The sequence below is a fragment of the Euprymna scolopes genome, chromosome 12 (assembly GCF_053919585.1).
Source record: "Euprymna scolopes isolate OS-2025 chromosome 12, ASM5391958v1, whole genome shotgun sequence".
Lineage (NCBI taxonomy): Eukaryota > Metazoa > Mollusca > Cephalopoda > Sepiida > Sepiolidae > Euprymna > Euprymna scolopes.
Genome location: NC_136493.1, coordinates 131,952,991 through 131,973,125, shown reverse-complemented (window position 1 = coordinate 131,973,125; position 20,135 = coordinate 131,952,991). Strand labels below are relative to the sequence as shown.

The following is a 20,135-nucleotide window of genomic DNA, read 5'->3' as shown; positions in this document are numbered from 1 at the left end:
ATATATATAATTTTTAAATAGGGAGAATTTTAATTTTAATAACATTGTTAATTATTTACTTGTCATCTAAAGTTTTTCTCTGTAGTTTTTAATCAAATATCTAAAATGTTAAAATATTAGTACATATATATATATATATATATATATATATATATATATATATATATATATATACACACACATATATATATATATATATATATATATATATATATGCACATACCTATATATACAAATATACAAGCAGAAATTTATCCAAATCTGCTTCTGATAATTTAAACTAAGTTGAGCAACATAAGAAAAATAAAATTTTGCACCATGTAATCAAATTTTTTTTTCTTTCCTTAAGGTCATTAATTAGCAATGATGTTATTGTGTAGCCCAGTTTTTTCGTGGCAGTGTTAGAGGATGGGACCCGGATGTTATTCTATGAAGTTCTCAATGACCGCAATCATTGGCAGTGATTGAAAACTTACCATTAACTCGGGGAAAGGTGGCCTTGCAGAGAATCGTCTAATAGCTTGGATGGCAGCATCAGGAGGATAGACGAGATTAGCAGTCCCAGGAGGAAGAGCAGCAGCAGCAGCAGCGGCCACACCGGTCCCAACAACACCGCTCGTACCACTGCCCGGGGTGGCAACACATGGTGTACTGACGGAAGCAGCTGCAGCAGGGCTCACCTGGATAGGGGGAGGAGGAGGAGGAGGAAGAGGAGGTTGTGATTGGGCAGGTGGCGCTGCATGTGCTACTGCACCCGATAGGGTCATCTGAGCAGACTGAATTCGCCGTTGGCTAGATGCTCGCAAAGCTGCATCTGAACAATGATGATCCTAAAATATAAAAAAAAAATAGATAAAATAAAAAATTTTTAAAACAATATTTCAAACTAAATTAAAGATTTATGTTGTAAAGTAATAATGAAAAAAAGTTTTTGAACTTTAAATATCAACTTTGCAAAGAAAAAGGGATGATGTTAAATCGTTAACTTATTTAAGTATGCAGCAAAAGCAAAAATGTTCTTTAAAGAAGTTCAAGAATTAATGGAATAATTTTATTCAACGCTAATTGTACTGAGCTAATATTGCCCGAGATGCAGAGAAGTTATTTTAATTTTGATTTGTTCGCATTCTTTATAAACATATACAGAAAAATAAAATTTTTGTATGATAAACTCATTATATTCCATTGAAAACATGAGATATTCCTCTTGTTGATGTTGACTTTTTTCAGTGAGTATTTAAATATTTTTTATATTATCCATCATCAGGCCAGACTAATTTTTAAAGATAAAATGTAGCAAAGTATGTCATGTTGCCATTAACATGATACAATAACAAACAAAACTAGTGAGAAACAAAATTTGAGTTGTCAGCTTAAAAACTATTTGTATCTGACTTTGAAAATCTTATAACTTTATAAGCCATTCATAAGCACAATTTAAAAGGATTTATTTTAGAAGATATTTTAAGACTAAAATCCCGAATTGTTCAAATAAGCAACAAGTTATCTAATCTTTTTTGTGTCCAGACAGCCAAAATTCCAAATAGGGAGTAATAGGCGATAACAGTTTCATTAAGAAACGACATTACCTAAACAAACTTTTTTTTTTAAATTAAAGAAAATCAAGTATCCAAATTACTAAAGTATTCAATTTTTCAGTAAGAGTTAAAACAAAAACTTCCAGTTGAATAATATAACAAGCAGAAAGTCACGACAGGACATAACTATTATTTGATCAGGTCTAGATAGATTTCTTCTTTGGCTTTATCACGTATCTGTTGTTGTTTTAGTGACCCATTAGGATATAAAAACAATATAACAAAATGTAGAAATAAAACCATTATTTCTGCATCCAAATCTGATGAGGGAAGACAAGTGCAAGTTATGGATACAAACTTCCAGACAACAGTCTCCATATAACGACCCAACCTTTAATTCTTTATAGATAGGTCAACTGTACATGCTGGAATAAACTAATTTAGTGATTGGAGATTTGTATAGTGGTGGATATTGCTGAATATTTGGAACTTTCATGGTTAAGTCAAGCTTACAGATTTCCAAATAAAATGGCATCATCTAATGGCGCCTGAATAAAAATATCAAAATGGCATCATCTAATGGCGCCTAATAAAAATATAATCATTTTTTAAAGTGCATTCACTTGAACTGTGTTTAATGATAAAGACATTTATAACATATGCCAATATTTTTATTATCAAATTTGGAACATTTGTCAGAATGCATGTAACAAAAAATCCCATTAACAATAAAACATCCTTTCAGATTAAAATTAAGGTAAAAATTACCCTTTTTCACTAATTTGTTCTTGTATGTTTAAAGTCTGTTCTTTTTATTAATGCTAAAAATAAAATGGCGCTTAAATATGAACGTAATTTGTGCTAACAGAGTTTATTTTTTTCACGGCGCTTAAAAGCTTTAATTTTATTTGTTTTCTATTTTTTTTTAGTGGATAGGGGGTTATTTACAATTTATCAGTATGATTGCTAATCACATTTTTACAAGAAGTTGCCACCCAGTAAAGACGGAATACTTCAGCTAATCTATAAATAGGAAGTAACTTTTGACAGACGAAAAATTACCCATCATCCTACATACTATACATACACTTTTGAGAAGGTTTAGTCTCTGAACACTCTGCGCAATAATTTATAGAATTGTTTAATTATTTAACTTTGTTTCTGTTATCTGAAAGTGAGCAAAATATGCACACCTGCCATCTTTAAGACAGACCAGTATTGTCAAAATACTAAACAAGAATTCACAATTCGAATTTTTATTAAAACCCTGGATTTTTTTTTTTTTTTTTTAATGATAGTCGATGTTCAAAACGGTTTTCATTTATTTGCAAGCACTCTCAACACATGTCTAACTGCTATGTGTTGGAAGAGATCATCGACCACCATGTCACTCATGAGACTGTCCCTCTTCTCTCATATAAAACAGAATAACATTTGGAGGTAAGTTTTTGTTCATTCAATATGAAATCAACTTTTGTTCGATTACTAAAAGCATAATATTTATAGCAAACAATTCAATTATCAACCTTAGTTTATACATCAAGTAGCTGGGGAGAAATTGTAAGCTCATATCTTTCGCAACTGTATTCGATATAATTGAAGTGAAATTATTGAAAGCAAAAAAACCAAAAAGTGTAAATATACCCACCTGAATGTGCGTGACAAGAGACCATTTTTTGCGTTCTAATTTTTCACAGCCTTCCCATTTACAAACGCCATCAGATTCGGTGACCACATGTGCACTGTACACGTGACTGTAGACACTTTTACTACTTTCAAAACATCTACAAAAACAATTCAAACATTTTCAATTTTGCAAAAAAAACAAATTCATAAGTGCAAATGAAGGACATGAAGAAAAACAAAACAAAAAAAAACTCTAAATAAATTTTTTTTTTTCAAGAAGATGAATTCAACAATCTGTTGAACATGAATATACCATTCAATTAAAACTACGTAAGACATCTTCAACTTTATATATGTAAGCTTAAAAAGAGTTCTGACAAAGTAAAATACAAAAATGGTCTTTGTAAAGATACCTCAGAGATTTTTATGAACACCTCTTTGCATTATGTTTCGCAGATTTAGAGATTGATTATTTTCTATTATTTTGATTACTATTCTTTTCTTTGTTCACATTTTAGCTAATGCAATTCAGACTTCTTTGGGTGGATTATAAATAATAAATTAGAACACAAGAAAATTGCAATACAATATATATCGAAAGAAGCTTTTAGTATTTCATTAAACAAATTAAATATAAAAAAGAGCAGTTTAAATTCATGGGGATACTAAGTTCAACATACTGCAAACTTAGCACTTGTATAAGTAGACTTACTACTGGAAAATTCACAATTACAAAAAGGAATTCAAGTATATAATAGCGAAAAATAAATAAGAAACCTTAATTAAACTGTGAAATAGAAAAGGGAGATCATAAGCCATCTACAATAAAATGTACAGATTAGAATTGATAATTCTATCGTAATAAGTAAATAATACTGTATCAAAACAAGATTAGGCTTTCAGGCTCTCAAAATTGTACTACAATTTTACAGACGTGGCATAACGATTAACAGTCAGTTCTAAATGACTGTCTTCTGGTGGTTGAAATATCAAAATTTGTTAATTTCATTCTAATAAAATAAAATGTACATTGCTATAATCCAAAGTAATGACAATATAAAGGCGGTCATAAAAATGTTTTACAGTGTTAACTTGAAAACTCATCTTGTATTCTCATTCCCGACACCAGTTTAGCTCACCAATCAACTCTAACGAGTCTTATTAGAAAGTTTATTTACTTATTTATTTAAAATGAATAAATTTTATAAAATACTAGAAAGACCTGTGCCATAACACTGCTTGGGGAAGAAATATGGAAACCAAGAATTCCAACTTCCTAGAGATAAATTAACCAGAAAGACATTTATTCATGATACAGAAAATATTCATCAATAAAAATGGTTCTTGTCCAGATCCCTTATATTAAAAAAATAAAAAATAAAAAATAAAAAATCAGTATGATGTCTGTCTTTGTAAGAAAACGAAAATATCACGTTCCAAAAAATCAATCAAGTAGTTTTATTTTCATAAAAAAAAAAAAAATCATTTTTAAATGATTAATAGGAATTCGTATTACAACGTAAATCTCATGTTTTTAAATGCTGAGTTATGTCCCTTTGTTTCTTGAAATTCTCTTTTAAAATGGTGGCTGAAACAACCACTCCTTGGTTACTCAGATTTGATTTTCTTATTTAAAAATAAGACTACTTGACTAATTTACGCGAGTTTTGGAGTATGATATTTTCATTTTGTCATGAGTATGTACATTATATTTATCTTTTGTGAATAAAAAATTTCATTAATCAAAGTTTGTTTACAATAAAACAAAGAATTTTAAGATATTTAGATCTATTAATAAAACATGTTAACATACACTAAATAGTAAGGATTTATTTACAATATAAACACATTTTGAGGGAGAGACGGGTTTAAAATTTCAGTTTATCATCAAAAATTGAATTATCAAATTAACAAGTTCTCCATTAAGAAAAAAAAAAGAAATGCAATTTTTTTTATGACTAATAATTTTCTGCAAGGTCAATATTTTATTACTAACCTTCATAGTTAACAATTTAATCAGTTAATTCTTTTCTAAAATCACTAATATTGATAAGGATACCAATTGAAGCGTCATCGTAAAAATGATTACTGTTAAACAGAATTTAATAATGCGCTTTAGATTTCAGATATTAAATTTCAAATCTTCATCTGAAGAATTAACATTTGTTTTTTTATTTAGAAATCAAATGAGATTTAAGGATAAGATTAAATGTGAAAGCTGCCAGCATTAAATGTGATTTGAATTTATATTATATTTGATATATATTATACAACGTTTCAGAGTTTTATAAATGCAAATCATATATCTGAATTTATATTCTACGTTTCGGAGTTCTATAAATGCAAATCATTTTACAAATATTTGGCTTCATCATATTCAGTTTGTAAGTTGCACCATTTTTTTTATATAGTGCTTATGTATATGCAAGGTTAATTTGCATATTTGTTTTGAAAAACGACATTTTATTAATTAACAATTATTTGTTATTGATTTCTTAAAAAAAAAATTCACAGCTCGTTTTAATTTTAATATAACAGTTATGTTTTGAAATATTGTATTATTTCTTGGACAAATATTTAGCATTTGTGTTTAGAAAGATAAAATTTATTTTTAACAAATTGCGATCTATTTCTAAATTCCAGGTGAAAAGGTAAATTGATTTCTTTCTTTTCATGGTCACATTTAAAAGATACATTTGTATTGAAATTACTAAGATATTAGTGTTTATATGAATAAATAAATGAAAAAGATTTTGTTTTGAATTTACAACTAAGTTATGAATGAAATGTTTATTATTTGATTATTTTAAATTAATGTTTCAAGTCTTCCAGGAATTAAACTTTACAAAGTGATAATAAGTTACTTTATAAAGTCAAAAATAGCACTTGGTGTAAATTTAAGCAAACTGGATGAATTCAGAAATAAAAATGATAAAAGATGAATTTACAAGATCATTTTCACTTTTATCTGCTAAAATATACATGAAAATTCGATCTGAATACTTGTATATATTGTAGGTATTTGTGTATGTTACGCCGAAGAGCCATGATACTGTGAAATATGTTTGTGGATGATTGTGTGTGTGTGTGTGTGGTTTTTGAAAAGAAAAAGGTAATTATTAAAGTAATAGTTCCAAACATTTAAATGGAGACATGATATTAATAAACCTGTGCTTTCATACTGAGAGGACAAGTAATCATCAGTGTTCATATAGACAAAAACTGATGCGGATTTGTTCATAATAAATCAAAACATATGGCTTTACTTGTTATTGAGCACTATTAAATAAACAATGTAAGTTTTATTAGATTGATTTCTCAACATCTCCAAACAAGAAAAAAAAGCTACAATAAACATAACTACCACATTGTAATTTCAGAATGGAGTCAAAATTAGCTCAACTTTATTAACATGAGATTGGGAAATGATAATAGGTGCGAATGCAAAAAAAATATTGGCATATGAAATGGATGATAGAATTTTTATTTCTGCAGTTGACAAAATCAATTCTTTGTGGAATGAATCAAAGGTTTCTATATAGCTTGCCATAAGTATATTTTTATATGATGTATATTATATACTACATATATTTTTCCTCATCATTAAACATTTAAACAGGATTATTGATTCAAATTAATGCCTAATCTAGTGAACCTTACATTTGATAACCAGAAGAGACATTTTTTTTATAAAGCAATAATCCAAAATTTGTATCAATAGGTATAATTGTTCTAAATATTTTTGCAATGTTATTAAAATATTAAAAACAAAATACAAATAACTTAAATATGCATGCTTTTTTTTTTTTTTTTTTTTTTTTTTTTAAATTATCTACATGTGATTTATATTTTGCTATGTAACTAATTATTCTCCCCGTAAGAAATATTTTAATATTAGAAAAATGATCCAATAATTCTTTAGATTATGGGTGAGATTAATTAAAAGAGCAATATTTAGATTTAATGGTATTTTTTTAAAATCCAATATCAATATATACTTGTTGAATAAGTCTTTTTCATGAGCCATTTTAAAATTCAGTATTTATTGAAAATGAAAAATTATTTCTATAATTATATCGTGCTTATTTATATAAACTTTGATTTGAAAACAAGACTTTTTCTCTTAGACAACTTGCATAATATTTCAAAGATTTACATAAATGGTGTTTAATGTTATAAACCAGATGTTCAAGTCGAGAATTAAACATTTTATTTAGATGTAAAAGCTAAAAAAGCATTACTCAGTGTTTCTGTAGTATAATTCAATTTCAAATAAATGAATTTTAGGTAAAAACTATTGTTAAAAAAATTCCAAAAAATATGAAAAATGATTGAGTAGATAAATAATTACAAATAAAAATAAAATTTATTAAATTATAAAAGTTTTATTGGATTTTTTAATGTTGATGAGTTCTTAAAATCCAAGAGAGGTAACTGCAATGATTTTGACAAAATATTAAATTCTGTCATTTTAAAATAAAAAAAAAATAGTGGATTGCTAATATTTATGCCTTATTGTAAAAAAAATAGTTTTAGCAAATCTGTCATTTATATATATATATATATATATATATATTTATTTTAATACTAATTTTGACATGTGATGGTGCTTTTACCTAAAATGGATTTCATACAATCTAATTATACTGCACAAGCACCAATTTTTTTTCTTTGAGAAAAATGGTAAACATTTTTAAGCATGGATTTTCCCAAATAAATGTTGGTAAATAGTTTTGTAAACTGCAATATATTTTGATTAAGTTTGTCTCTCTCTCTTTCTCTCTCTCTCTCTCTATATATATATATATATATATATATATATATATATATATATATATATATACTAGCATGGATACGCAGCGTTGCCAGGGTCGACATGAAGTTCGGCTTGGCCACACCTGCTATACTAAGAATATTGAGCAGTTTTTCATTATTATATGACAACTCACTCGTTACCCAAACAAATATTTCCAAAATAAAAGAATGAATGAAAACACGAAAGTGTTCGTGCCTAAGGGAATTAACTAAAATCGATTCATAAAAAAAAAAAAAAAAAAAAAATCGATGTCAGTAAAATAAAATAAATTAAACATGTTACCAATATAAATCAAATTTAAATAAACTTAAATAAAACACTTAAAATAATTCTATCACTATAAACAATAGCTAATACACCGCTATTTAATGAAGTTGATTTTCCTTAATGTAATATGCAAATGACGTCACCTCTAATCTTATACTTTGCAAATAATCATAGTATATATAGGAATGAATAATAAGATAAACTGACGGTTTTTTGTATATATTAATCAACTTGTGAACAAACAGACAGGAATAAGAATTTATACAGGGTGACCAAAAAAAAACAAAAGCTAAATGGAGGCCATCTAGAACATATGCTGTAGAACGGAGAAAAAAGGCCAAAGACCCTCGTGTTTTGATGTGATGTTTTGAATATAATAAACTAGTTATGACCAAAGTTTCATTTCATTCGGACAAAACACTAAGAAACGACCTTTTTTTCTCCGTTCTACAGCATATGTTCTAGATGGTCTCCATTTAGCTTTTGTTTTTTTTGGGGTCACAAATACTGTAATACAAATAATCAACTGTAACTTAAAAAATTCTGAAATATATTAAAATTTTGAACTGAATTGAGGAATTTGTTTCAAATTAATAGAAAACTTTGATTTACAAATATAATATTAAAATGATAGCAAAAAGTTAATTTTGTAAAAAGGTTGTTTATTATAATACAATTTGTTGTTTATAAAACTAATTCAAAATTGTATTTCCAAATTCACCATAAAACCCTTAACAAGAAATAATTGGAAACTAAGTATGTGCAATTTTCCTATAACAAAATTTGCATGAGTAACAGCAAATTTTGTTATAGGAAAAAGATTATAAATCTTGATTATCTAATACCAGTAGATTCCTTTAGAAATTGATTTTGAATAGAAATACAATTGCATCTTCTCCATAGGAAAACAAATATTAAACTACATTATTGGTAAAAAAAAGTTGGTTTGTTTTACAGCATATCAAACCATTTAGATTATTTAATACCAATACACCGTTTAATGTAAACATTAATTATATACAAATTATTTTTTTAATACCAATAGCTGGAAAGAAATTGTGTGTGTGTGGGAGGGGGTCATTAAAGTCTACGATTGTATCCATTACATTAATAAGCCATCCCGAAAAAAATTACATAAAATAAATTCGTATAGCGATAAAGAAATCTATAAATCTTTTCATTTGCAATACAAAATAGCCTTCACACAAAAACAATGTGAAACACACAGTAGATTTTTTAATAAGAAAATCCAAGTCTCCCTAAAAAGATTATACCGATTGGAAGTCACTAATGAATAAGAAAGAAAGAAAGAAAAGGGGGGGGGGAGGAGGAAAGAAACTTTTTTAAAAATACATTTGTTGTAAATAAATTGTAAAAAAAGACATTTGATATACAGAGGTTATTTAAGAATTTGTCATTTACTTGAAATCTATTAAATTAAAATTTATCTAACTTCATTTATTTAAGTTGATTTAATAAACACTACTAATTCCACCAATAAATATTTCCGCTAGAATCAGATGAAACCAATTGCGAGGAAGAAAAAAATTTCATTGTAAACTATTCCCCAAAACCTCATTTTACAATTTTTCTATCCAGTTGTAAAAAATAGTAAGATGTTAAAAGAAAAACAAAAAACCCAACAAATGTGACCAAGTTGTTTACCTCTTTATGAAAACTATAGCCACACAAAACAATTACTGGTGTTTGAATGATTTGTAAACAATATTTTTATACTTCTAGCATTAAAACATCAAGACATAGTTAGCACTTAATGCTACAGTAGTTTAAGGAGTCTAAAACGACAATCAAAAAAAAAAAAAAATCCAAAGGGTTTATGATTACTAAAACTATTTCATCAGAGTTGTGCGTTTTAAAGAAATGGGCTATATTGTCTGGATAAATCATAAACATTCTATTTTAATAAATTCAGGAACCAAGAAATATATGAGAGATTATGATGAGCAAGTGGAAAGGAGGAGGAGGGGAGAGAGAAAGAGAGATATGGTAGGAAGATGAGGAGAAGGAGATAGAGAGATATGCGAGGAAGAGGAGAAAGAGATATGGGAGAAGGAGGAGAAAAAGAGATGTGCGAGGGGGAGAAGGAATAGTGACATGCAAGGAGGAGGAGAAGAGAAAAAAGGACATGCAAGGAGGAGGAGAAGAGAAAAAAGGACATGCAAGGAGGAGGAGAAGAGAAAAAAGGACATGCAAGGAGGAGGAGAAGAGAAAAAAGGACATGCAAGGAGGAGGAGAAGAGAAAAAAGGACATGCAAGGAGGAGGAGAAGAGAAAAAAGGACATGCAAGGAGGAGGAGAAGAGAAAAAAGGACATGCAAGGAGGAGGAGAAGAGAAAAAAGGACATGCCAGGAGGAGGAGAAGAGAAAAAAGGACATCAAGGAGGAGGAGAAGAGAAAAAAGGACATGCGAGGAGGAGGAGAAGAGACAAAAAGGACATGCGAGGAGGAGGAGAAGAGAAAAAAGGACATGCGAGGAGGAGGAGAAGAGAAAAAAAGGACATGCGAGGAGGAGAGAAAAAAAAGGACATGCGAGGAGGAGAGAAAAAAAAAGGACATGCGAGGAGGAGAGAAAAAAAAAGGACATGCGAGGAGGAGAGAAAAAAAAAGGACATGCGAGGAGGAGAGAAAAAAAAAGGACATGCGAGGAGGAGAGAAAAAAAAAGGACATGCGAGGAGGAGAGAAAAAAAAGGACATGCGAGGAGGAGAGAAAAAAAAGGACATGCGAGGAGGAGAGAAAAAAAAGGACATGCGAGGAGGAGAGAAAAAAAAGGACATGCGAGGAGGAGAGAGAAAAAAGGACATGCAAGGAGGAGGAGAAGAGAAAAAAGGACATGCAAGGAGGAGGAGAAGAGAAAAAAGGACATGCAAGGAGGAGGAGAAGAGAAAAAAGGACATGCAAGGAGGAGGAGAAGAGAAAAAAGGACATGCAAGGAGGAGGAGAAGAGAAAAAAGGACATGCAAGGAGGAGGAGAAGAGAAAAAAAGGACATGCAAGGAGGAGGAGAAGAGAAAAAAGGACATGCAAGGAGGAGGAGAAGAGAAAAAAGGACATGCAAGGAGGAGGAGAAGAGAAAAAAGGACATGCAAGGAGGAGGAGAAGAGAAAAAAGGACATGCAAGGAGGAGGAGAAGAGAAAAAAGGACATGCAAGGAGGAGGAGAAGAGAAAAAAGGACATGCAAGGAGGAGGAGAAGAGAAAAAAAGGACATGCAAGGAGGAGGAGAAGAGAAAAAAAGGACATGCAAGGAGGAGGAGAAGAGAAAAAAGGACATGCAAGGAGGAGGAGAAGAGAAAAAAAGGACATGCAAGGAGGAGGAGAAGAGAAAAAAGGACATGCAATGAGGAGGAGAAGAGAAAAAAGGACATGCAAGGAGGAGGAGAAGAGAAAAAAAGGACATGCAAGGAGGAGGAGAAGAGAAAAAAAGGACATGCAAGGAGGAGGAGAAGAGAAAAAAAGGACATGCAAGGAGGAGGAGAAGAGAAAAAAAGGACATGCAAGGAGGAGGAGAAGAGAAAAAAAGGACATGCAAGGAGGAGGAGAAGAGAAAAAAAGGACATGCAAGGAGGAGGAGAAGAGAAAAAAGGACATGCAAGGAGGAGGAGAAGAGAAAAAAGGACATGCAAGGAGGAGGAGAAGAGAAAAAAGGACATGCAAGGAGGAGGAGAAGAGAAAAAAAGGACATGCAAGGAGGAGGAGAAGAGAAAAAAGGACATCAAGGAGGAGGAGAAGAGAAAAAAGGACATGCGAGGAGGAGGAGAAGAGAAAAAAGGACATGCAAGGAGGAGGAGAAGAGAAAAAAGGACATGCAAGGAGGAGGAGAAGAGAAAAAAGGACATGCAAGGAGGAGGAGAAGAGAAAAAAAGGACATGCAAGGAGGAGGAGAAGAGAAAAAAGGACATGCAAGGAGGAGGAGAAGAGAAAAAAGGACATGCAAGGAGGAGGAGAAGAGAAAAAAGGACATGCAAGGAGGAGGAGAAGAGAAAAAAGGACATGCAAGGAGGAGGAGAAGAGAAAAAAAGGACATGCAAGGAGGAGGAGAAGAGAAAAAAAGGACATGCAAGGAGGAGGAGAAGAGAAAAAAGGACATGCAAGGAGGAGGAGAAGAGAAAAAAGGACATGCAAGGAGGAGGAGAAGAGAAAAAAGGACATGCAAGGAGGAGGAGAAGAGAAAAAAGGACATGCAAGGAGGAGGAGAAGAGAAAAAAAGGACATGCAAGGAGGAGGAGAAGAGAAAAAAGGACATCAAGGAGGAGGAGAAGAGAAAAAAGGACATGCGAGGAGGAGGAGAAGAGAAAAAAGGACATGCGAGGAGGAGGAGAAGAGAAAAAAAGGACATGCGAGGAGGAGAGAAAAAAAAGGACATGCGAGGAGGAGAGAAAAAAAAGGACATGCGAGGAGGAGAGAAGAAAAAGAACATGCGAGGAGGAGAGAAGAAAAAGAACATGTGAGGAGGAGAGAAAAAAAAGGACATGCAAGGAGGAGGAGAAGAGAAAAAAGGACATGCAAGGAGGAAGAGAAGAGAAAAAAGGACATGCAAGGAGGAGGAGAAGAGAAAAAAGGACATGCAAGGAGGAGGAGAAGAGAAAAAAGGACATGCAAGGAGGAGGAGAAGAGAAAAAAAGGACATGCGAGGAGGAGGAGAAGAGAAAAAAGGACATGCGAGGAGGAGGAGAAGAGAAAAAAAGGACATGCGAGGAGGAGGAGAAGAGAAAAAAAGGACATGCGAGGAGGAGAGAAAAAAAAGGACATGCGAGGAGGAGAGAAAAAAAAGGACATGCGAGGAGGAGAGAAAAAAAAGGACATGCGAGGAGGAGAGAAAAAAAAGGACATGCGAGGAGGAGAGAAAAAAAAGGACATGTGAGGAGGAGAGAAAAAAAAGGACATGTGAGGAGGAGAGAAAAAAAAAGGACATGTGAGGAGGAGAGAAAAAAAAGGACATCTGAGGAGGAGAGAAAAAAAAGGACATGTGAGGAGGAGAGAAAAAAAGGACATGTGAGGAGGAGAGAAAAAAAAAGGACATGTGAGGAGGAGAGAAAAAAAAAGGACACGTGAGGAGGAGAGAAAAAAAAGGACATGTGAGGAGGAGAGAAAAAAAAGGACATGTGAGGAGGAGGAGAGAAAAAAAAGGACATGTGAGGAGGAGGAGGAGAGAAAAAAAGGACATGTGAGGAGGAGGAGAGAAAAAAAAGGACATGTGAGGAGGAGGAGGAGAGAAAAAAAGGACATGTGAGGAGGAGGAGAGAAAAAAAAGGACATGTGAGGAGGAGGAGAGAAAAAAAGGACATGTGAGGAGGAGGAGAGAAAAAAAAAGGACATGTGAGGAGGAGGAGAGAAAAAAAAAGGACATGTGAGGAGGAGGAGAGAAAAAAAAAAGGACATGTGAGGAGGAGGAGGAGAGAAAAAAAAAAGGACATGTGAGGAGGAGGAGAGAAATAAAAGGACATGTGAGGAGGAGGAGAGAAATAAAAGGACATGTGAGGAGGAGGAGAGAAATAAAAGGACATGTGAGGAGGAGGAGAGAAAAAGAGAGATGTGAGGAGGAGGAGAGAAAAAGAGAGATGTGAGGAGGAGGAGAGAAAAAGAGAGATGTGAGGAGGAGGAGGAGAGAAAAAGAGAGATGTGAGGAGGAGGAGGAGAGAAAAAGAGAGATGTGAGGAGGAGGAGGAGAGAAAAAAAAGGACATGTGAGGAGGAGAGAAAAAAAAGGACATGTGAGGAGGAGGAGAGAAAAAAAAAGGACATGTGAGGAGGAGGAGAGAAATAAAAGGACATGTGAGGAGGAGGAGAGAAATAAAAGGACATGTGAGGAGGAGGAGAGAAAAAGAGAGATGTGAGGAGGAGGAGGAGAGAAAAAGAGAGATGTGAGGAGGAGGAGAGAAAAAGAGATGTGAGGAGGAGGAGGAGAGAAAAAGAGATGTGAGGAGGAGGAGGAGAGAAAAAGAGAGATGTGAGGAGGAGAGAAAGAGATATGTGAGGAGGAGGAGGAGGAGAGAAAGAGATATGTGAGGAGGAGGAGAGAAAGAGATATGTGAGGAGGAGGAGGAGGAGAGAAAGAGATATGTGAGGAGGAGGAGAGAAAGATATGTGAGGATGAGGAGAGAAAGAGATATGTGAGGTGGAGGAGAGAAAAAGATATGTGAGGAGGAGGAGAGAAAAATATATGTGAGGAGGAGGAGAGAAAAAGATATGTGAGGAGGAGGAGAGAAAAAGATATGTGAGGAGGAGGAGGAGAGAAAAAGAGAGATATGTGAGAAGCAGCAGGAGAGAAAGAGAGATAAATGGGGAGGAAGAGAGAAAGCTGTATGTGGGGAGGAAGAAAGAAAAATGCTTGTGGGGAGGAAGAGAGAAAGATGTGTTTGTATGAGGGAGGTGGAGAGAGAGAGAGAGAGAGAGAGAGAGAGAGAGAGAGAGAGAGAAAAACCAAAGTCTATTATGACATCACAATGAAAACTTGTATTTCAACATGGCCAGTTTTATATATTTTCAAATATTTAGGAAAACAATTCAATTCTAAAAGGTTTCCATTTTCATGAATATTTAATAAAATATATAACATATACTGACCCAACAGTGGTTTAAAATGGATTAAGTTCATGTTGAATGCCTGAAAATTATGTAAATTTAAAAAAAAAAAAAAACAAACAAAAAAAACATATATATATATACCTTTTGCAATTGGCCCATTCACAAACAAATTCAGAACCGGCCGATGAACACCGAGAATCCACACTTCCATTACTGTTCCGAATTCTTTTCCGAGATTTAGCAGACTTGTCCAAATTTCCCAGAATAGTACCACCTTTTGGGGATATCGACTGACCAGGGTGAAGAGCAGTATCCTTATTATCTTTACCTAACAGCGTACTTGGTAATCCCTGATTTAAGTTGGAATGCTGTTTATCAAAAGCGTCCTGCACTGAAGAAACACTAGAGCTGTCGCAGCTGATGTCTCCATCCCCAAAATCGGGTGGTGGAGGAACCAGCCGTGACTCACAAGTCCTATTTACATAGCTACATACCACAGATGTATTGCTTTTTTCAGATTTTTTCTTCAATGTAATATTATTACCAGTTACCTCCGACTGACGGTGCTTCTTAGCACAAGAGCCGGAAGAATTCAAATTTGTTGCAGTCCTTTCAATATCATTATTGTCCGTTAAAAATTTACAATCATTTATGATAACATTTTCTTGAAGACCATTTACAACACAACCATTTTCTGGAACTCTAGCAACAATGGATGATGAATTTAAAGATGATAATGATGATGATGAGGAGGAGGAGTAGGAGTTGGGTGACAACGAGGAGATGCTTGCTTTTCGCTTTCGCTCTTTTTGATTCTCTGCCAACACCGCTGGCTTAGCGTCTATAGAAGGTTTACACTCATTGCTGCCTACGTGATTGATAATACCATTCACTTTGCTTAACCGGTCTACGGGTTTATGTAAAACAGTTTTTTCAGTTACACTGAGCGGCTCTTCAGATTTTTGTATCTCGTTCAAATTGAGCTTTGTCTCAGTCAGAGAAGAGGTTGCAAGTCCATTATGAATAGGTTGCTCAGAAATACACAGCTTGGAAGATTCATCTAACACTCTGCCATGTGGGCACTGAGACACCGCAGAAGCTGCACCATTTATCTGTGCCACGGGTGCATAAACTGTCCGGTTAGGTTTTGGAGACTCGCACTTGGTGCTGACCATCTGCTTTGAGCCCAAAATTTCATTCTCTGCACGCGTATCGTGCGTTAATGTAGTTTGCTCTTCTTTTTTCGTTTGTACCATATTAGAATTTGGACATTCAGTCTTTATAACGCTATCTGCTGTTGTGGTACCTGTCTCCTCTTTTATCTTAGATGATGACAGTGGTCTGTGCAGGTGACATGTGGATGAATCGTGAACGTTATGACAGGTGTTGCTGCCTACAAATTCAACATTCCTCTTCGGAACAGGGTCTGTTGAATAAACAAAAGTCACAGGGGGTTCAGCTATTTTGTCCTTCAACTCAGGAATGCTGTGTGTGTGATTATGTAAGAGTTTTTTATGATCAGCACATGGCAATAAGTTATTTTTTGTTACAGAATCTGGCAATTCTTTGGCATTACCAACTACACCTGCGGCTTGTGAAGACTCTGTATTTTCTACATTGGACGGCTCGACTGGCCTATCTAACAGTCTTAGGCATTTATTTTCAACACGCTCGATTCTGGCCTCTGCTCCTTCTTTCACTATATCTTTAGCACATTCAACTTCCCCGCAAACCTCAATTTCGAGGGCTCGTGGTGAGCAAGGGGACAAAGTGTGAGATATAGTGGAATCAGAATTCTGGGTCAGTTTCTGCTTAGGCACCGTCGACTTGACCATAGTTCGACACGTGTGCACCATTGTATTCTTGTTAACTGGACTAGTTCTACCTTTCTTGGTTTTCTGTGAATTTTCCAGCTGTATATTTTGACTAGAAGGGAACAGAGGTCCCTGAGACTGAAAAACACACTTTGTCAATGTTTGTGGAGACAAGCTGCTGTCTAGGGATGCCTCCCCTGGAGATGCAGGTGAAACTTTTGGCAGAGTAGGCAGGGAGCCTGACATTGCAGACTGCGACACTGGCTGATATTGAATGACCACTTGATTCTGTTGTAGCCCGCTATTGTTGCTGTTGTTGCTACCATCAACTGGCTGATGTGGCTGCGAATACAAAGTGTTAGCATTGGCAGCAGGCAACGGTGATTGACCAAGCAACTGGATTTGATCCTGCCCAAATTGTACAGGGGATTGCTGAGAGAAGTTGGACTGTGACAGCCCTTCAAACTGTTGATTTTCAGGTGTTATCCCCTGAGAGGCATCCTCAAGCAAATCATGGATGACAATTTGCTGCTGATATTGTTGCTGTGTTTGCGGCAATGCAGATGAGGGTTGTTGAGCCTGTATCACAAATTGCTGTTGTTGTGGAGGTACTTGAATGACCAACTGCTGAGTTTGCTGGGCAGGAGGTGTGGTCTGGATAACAAGCTGTTGTGCTGGTTGAGCTGCTTGGGCTGGCACTTGGATCAACAGTTGTTGCGGGGTGGGCTGTTGCTGCTGCTGCTGGATTAATATCTGAGAGCCCTGAATTACAAATGGTTCACCTTGTTGGTTTGTGCTAATCGATTGTAGCACATCTTGTTGGTCCTGAAGCTGGGCCTGAATCACTAAATCTTCGTTACTCAATCGGTCAGCTGCAGGCTGAATTACAACATCATGTTGCAAACTCGGCTCTGATCCAACCTGAATAACTAGTTCGGCAGATTTCTGTTGAGGGTTTGTTATTTTTGAAGCAGACTGCATTACAAGAGGATGTTCTAATGGCTGTACTGCCTGTATGACTATGGATTCATTGGAAACACTCAAAGACTTGGAAGAATCAGGATTTGGCAGTAAATTGGATTGCTGTAGATTAGGAGTATTCTTTATGGCCAATTCATCTTCTAAATGAGAATTCTGTAGAGAGGCAGAGACTGGAACCGAATTTGATGGCATCAACAAATTTCCATTTGTCCCATTTTGTGTTGTTTCAACATTGCCAGCAGACACCTGTGCTTTCAAACCTTCCTGTAAAATGAGCGGAGCTAAAGGTTTTGGTTGTGAATTTGACAAGGAACTATCTACTTCCATACTCTCTTCTTGAAAAGAACTTTCATATTTTATCTCTACCCCCTCCTGCCCTATTTGGTCTTTACCGGTTACTTGCATTTCAGTTGCTTTGGTCTCCAAGGACTGGTCATCTGTGTAATGAGAGTCTAGACTGACTGATGTTTGTGATTCCATAGTGTCAGACTGGGCCGGAGAATCAATGGGTTGCGGATGCTGAGTCCAGTTGACGCTTCCGATTTGCAGAGGGGCCTTAGTACAAGGTTTTGTTTCTAATAGCGGAAATGCATCTTGTGATACAGCCGCATCTGACCGTGCTGGAGAGGGTGGGGCATTACAAACAATGGTTGTTGCACTTGAACCAAGCGATTCATGGCAATGATACGGTTGTCCGATCGGAGTGTTCTGCGCTCCCCGATTTTGGTTGAGTTTTTTAGCAAGTAACGACTTAATGAGATTGGTTTCAGAGGTGTTGCGTACACCGGTCACACTATTATTATCTTGGAATGAAAGAGTGACATTTTTTGCTTGTGTAATTGGTCTGGACTGCTGCCTGAAAGTGCCTTGATTTGCATTCTGGTCTTGTTCGTTATGCAATGCATGTTGAATGCATGGGTAGTGCTGGTTTGGACTGGCAGCACTTTGTGCATTAACAGCAGAGTCCTGCAGCTTTGTAGATTGCTGAACAATTGGTGATCTTAATTGTTGCTGAAGAACAGACACAGTTTTACCAGCAGGTGAGGAGCTGGAAACCAGCGAAGGGAGTGTAGACACGATGAGTGGACGACTTACAGGTGTTGAGGGAGCAGATGAACTGGCTAAGTTGGTTCGTAACGGGGTCCCTGGCGATTGTAGTTTTGCACAGTGCTTTTGTTGACTGGACTGGACATGGTGGCTCTTTGGTGTAGGAGGAGTGACAGGGTTTGTCATCGTTGCATGTTGAACACCAGGAAGTTGATTTGAATGCGTACTGCTACTACCTGCAGGGAAAGGTGGGCAAGAATCCGGTTGAAGGTGGACTAGAGGTGGTTCCAATAGTCGCTGTCTTAAGGTGGGAGTGTGCGTTAAACACGACTGAGAAGAGTTAGATGTTCTCTGAAAGCCATGCGATGGGTGAATACTAGGAGTTTTATCAACTGAAAGCAAGAAACAGAAGAAAAAAAAAAACATTGCACAGCATAACACTACAACAGCACAAACAAAACTGACAAAACAAATTGACAGAAATCACTAAAATGTTCAATCTAGAAAATTATTTTGATCAAATTGGTCAGACCAAAGACAAAATAGGTTTAACAATATATGATCTGATATGGTAACATTTCTGTTTATAACAAAACACATAAGTAAATTTTTATGAAAGCAGCAAATCCTTTCTAGATAGAACATAGTTAGGGAGAAGCTAAATAAAAAAAAAAAAAAAAAGAAAACAACAACAAAAAACAAGAAATTATTTGGATTATTCAGACTACTGTTATCTTTAGTGTTATTTTCATGTTTAGGTAGATGTAACCTCCAACACCACGAGTCTACAAGAATCCATGGTGTAGTAAAATTCAGTTGTATGGTACACTCTTCTGGAGATTAAATGTTCACTCCTCATTGCTGGCGACACTTAAAAATACAATTGTGAATTAGGAACTCTACCTAGTTATAGAGCAAGAGCATGCTACCCCTCTGTAGAAGATTAAATAAAGGGTTCTTTTTGAAATTCTGTGCAGATTTGCAAGTTCAAGATACACTTGACGGAGGTCGGTGGTTACATCGATAGAAATGTGAAAATAATACTCAACATGAGAATAACAGTTCGAATAGGCCAAATAATATGAATCATCACTCATCTAAAAAATTCAGAAACAAGAAAATATGGAGTAGAAAAATATATTACGATAGGAAAATTCTCAATCTATATATGAAAAACTGTTATATAATTAACTGAATATCTTGGTTATCGTTATATTTCTTTTGCACCTTCTCTGTTGATTCAATCGCTCTAATATTTCTCAAAGTCACTGAACATTAAAAAAACAAGGCACAATGCCACTTTAAAGTAGGGAGCTACTATTGGGGACATAAGTTGCAGAGATATTATGAAAGGAAATGTGTAGCAAGATGTCTGTTCACAGTACACTTGAACTTCTGCATGTCAGTACAGTTGGGAAAGCTGAATCCCGGAAGGGAGTTCGAAAGTCCCAAACAAAATCACTTGTATATTGTCCATATAGATTATATACAAATAGATAGGA

General features: G+C 34.6%; 1 protein-coding gene across 6 annotated transcripts in view; it reads right to left on the bottom strand.

The window, feature by feature from the left end:
* Nucleotides 1-20,135, bottom strand: part of LOC145291489 (uncharacterized) — a 129,571-nt gene that overhangs the window by 20,102 nt on the left and 89,334 nt on the right. For 4 of the 6 annotated variants that reach the window (XM_080137371.1, XM_080137372.1, XM_080137373.1 and 1 more), the window contains exons 17-19: nt 14,933-19,025; nt 3,187-3,322; nt 477-830 (exon numbers count right to left, since the gene is read on the bottom strand). In XM_080137371.1, coding sequence (XP_079993497.1) covers nt 477-830; nt 3,187-3,322; nt 14,933-19,025 — 4,583 coding nt within the window. The remainder of the gene's footprint in view (nt 1-476; nt 831-3,186; nt 3,323-14,932; nt 19,026-20,135) is intronic. The other 2 variants (XM_080137374.1, XM_080137376.1) reach the window with 2 other exon arrangements.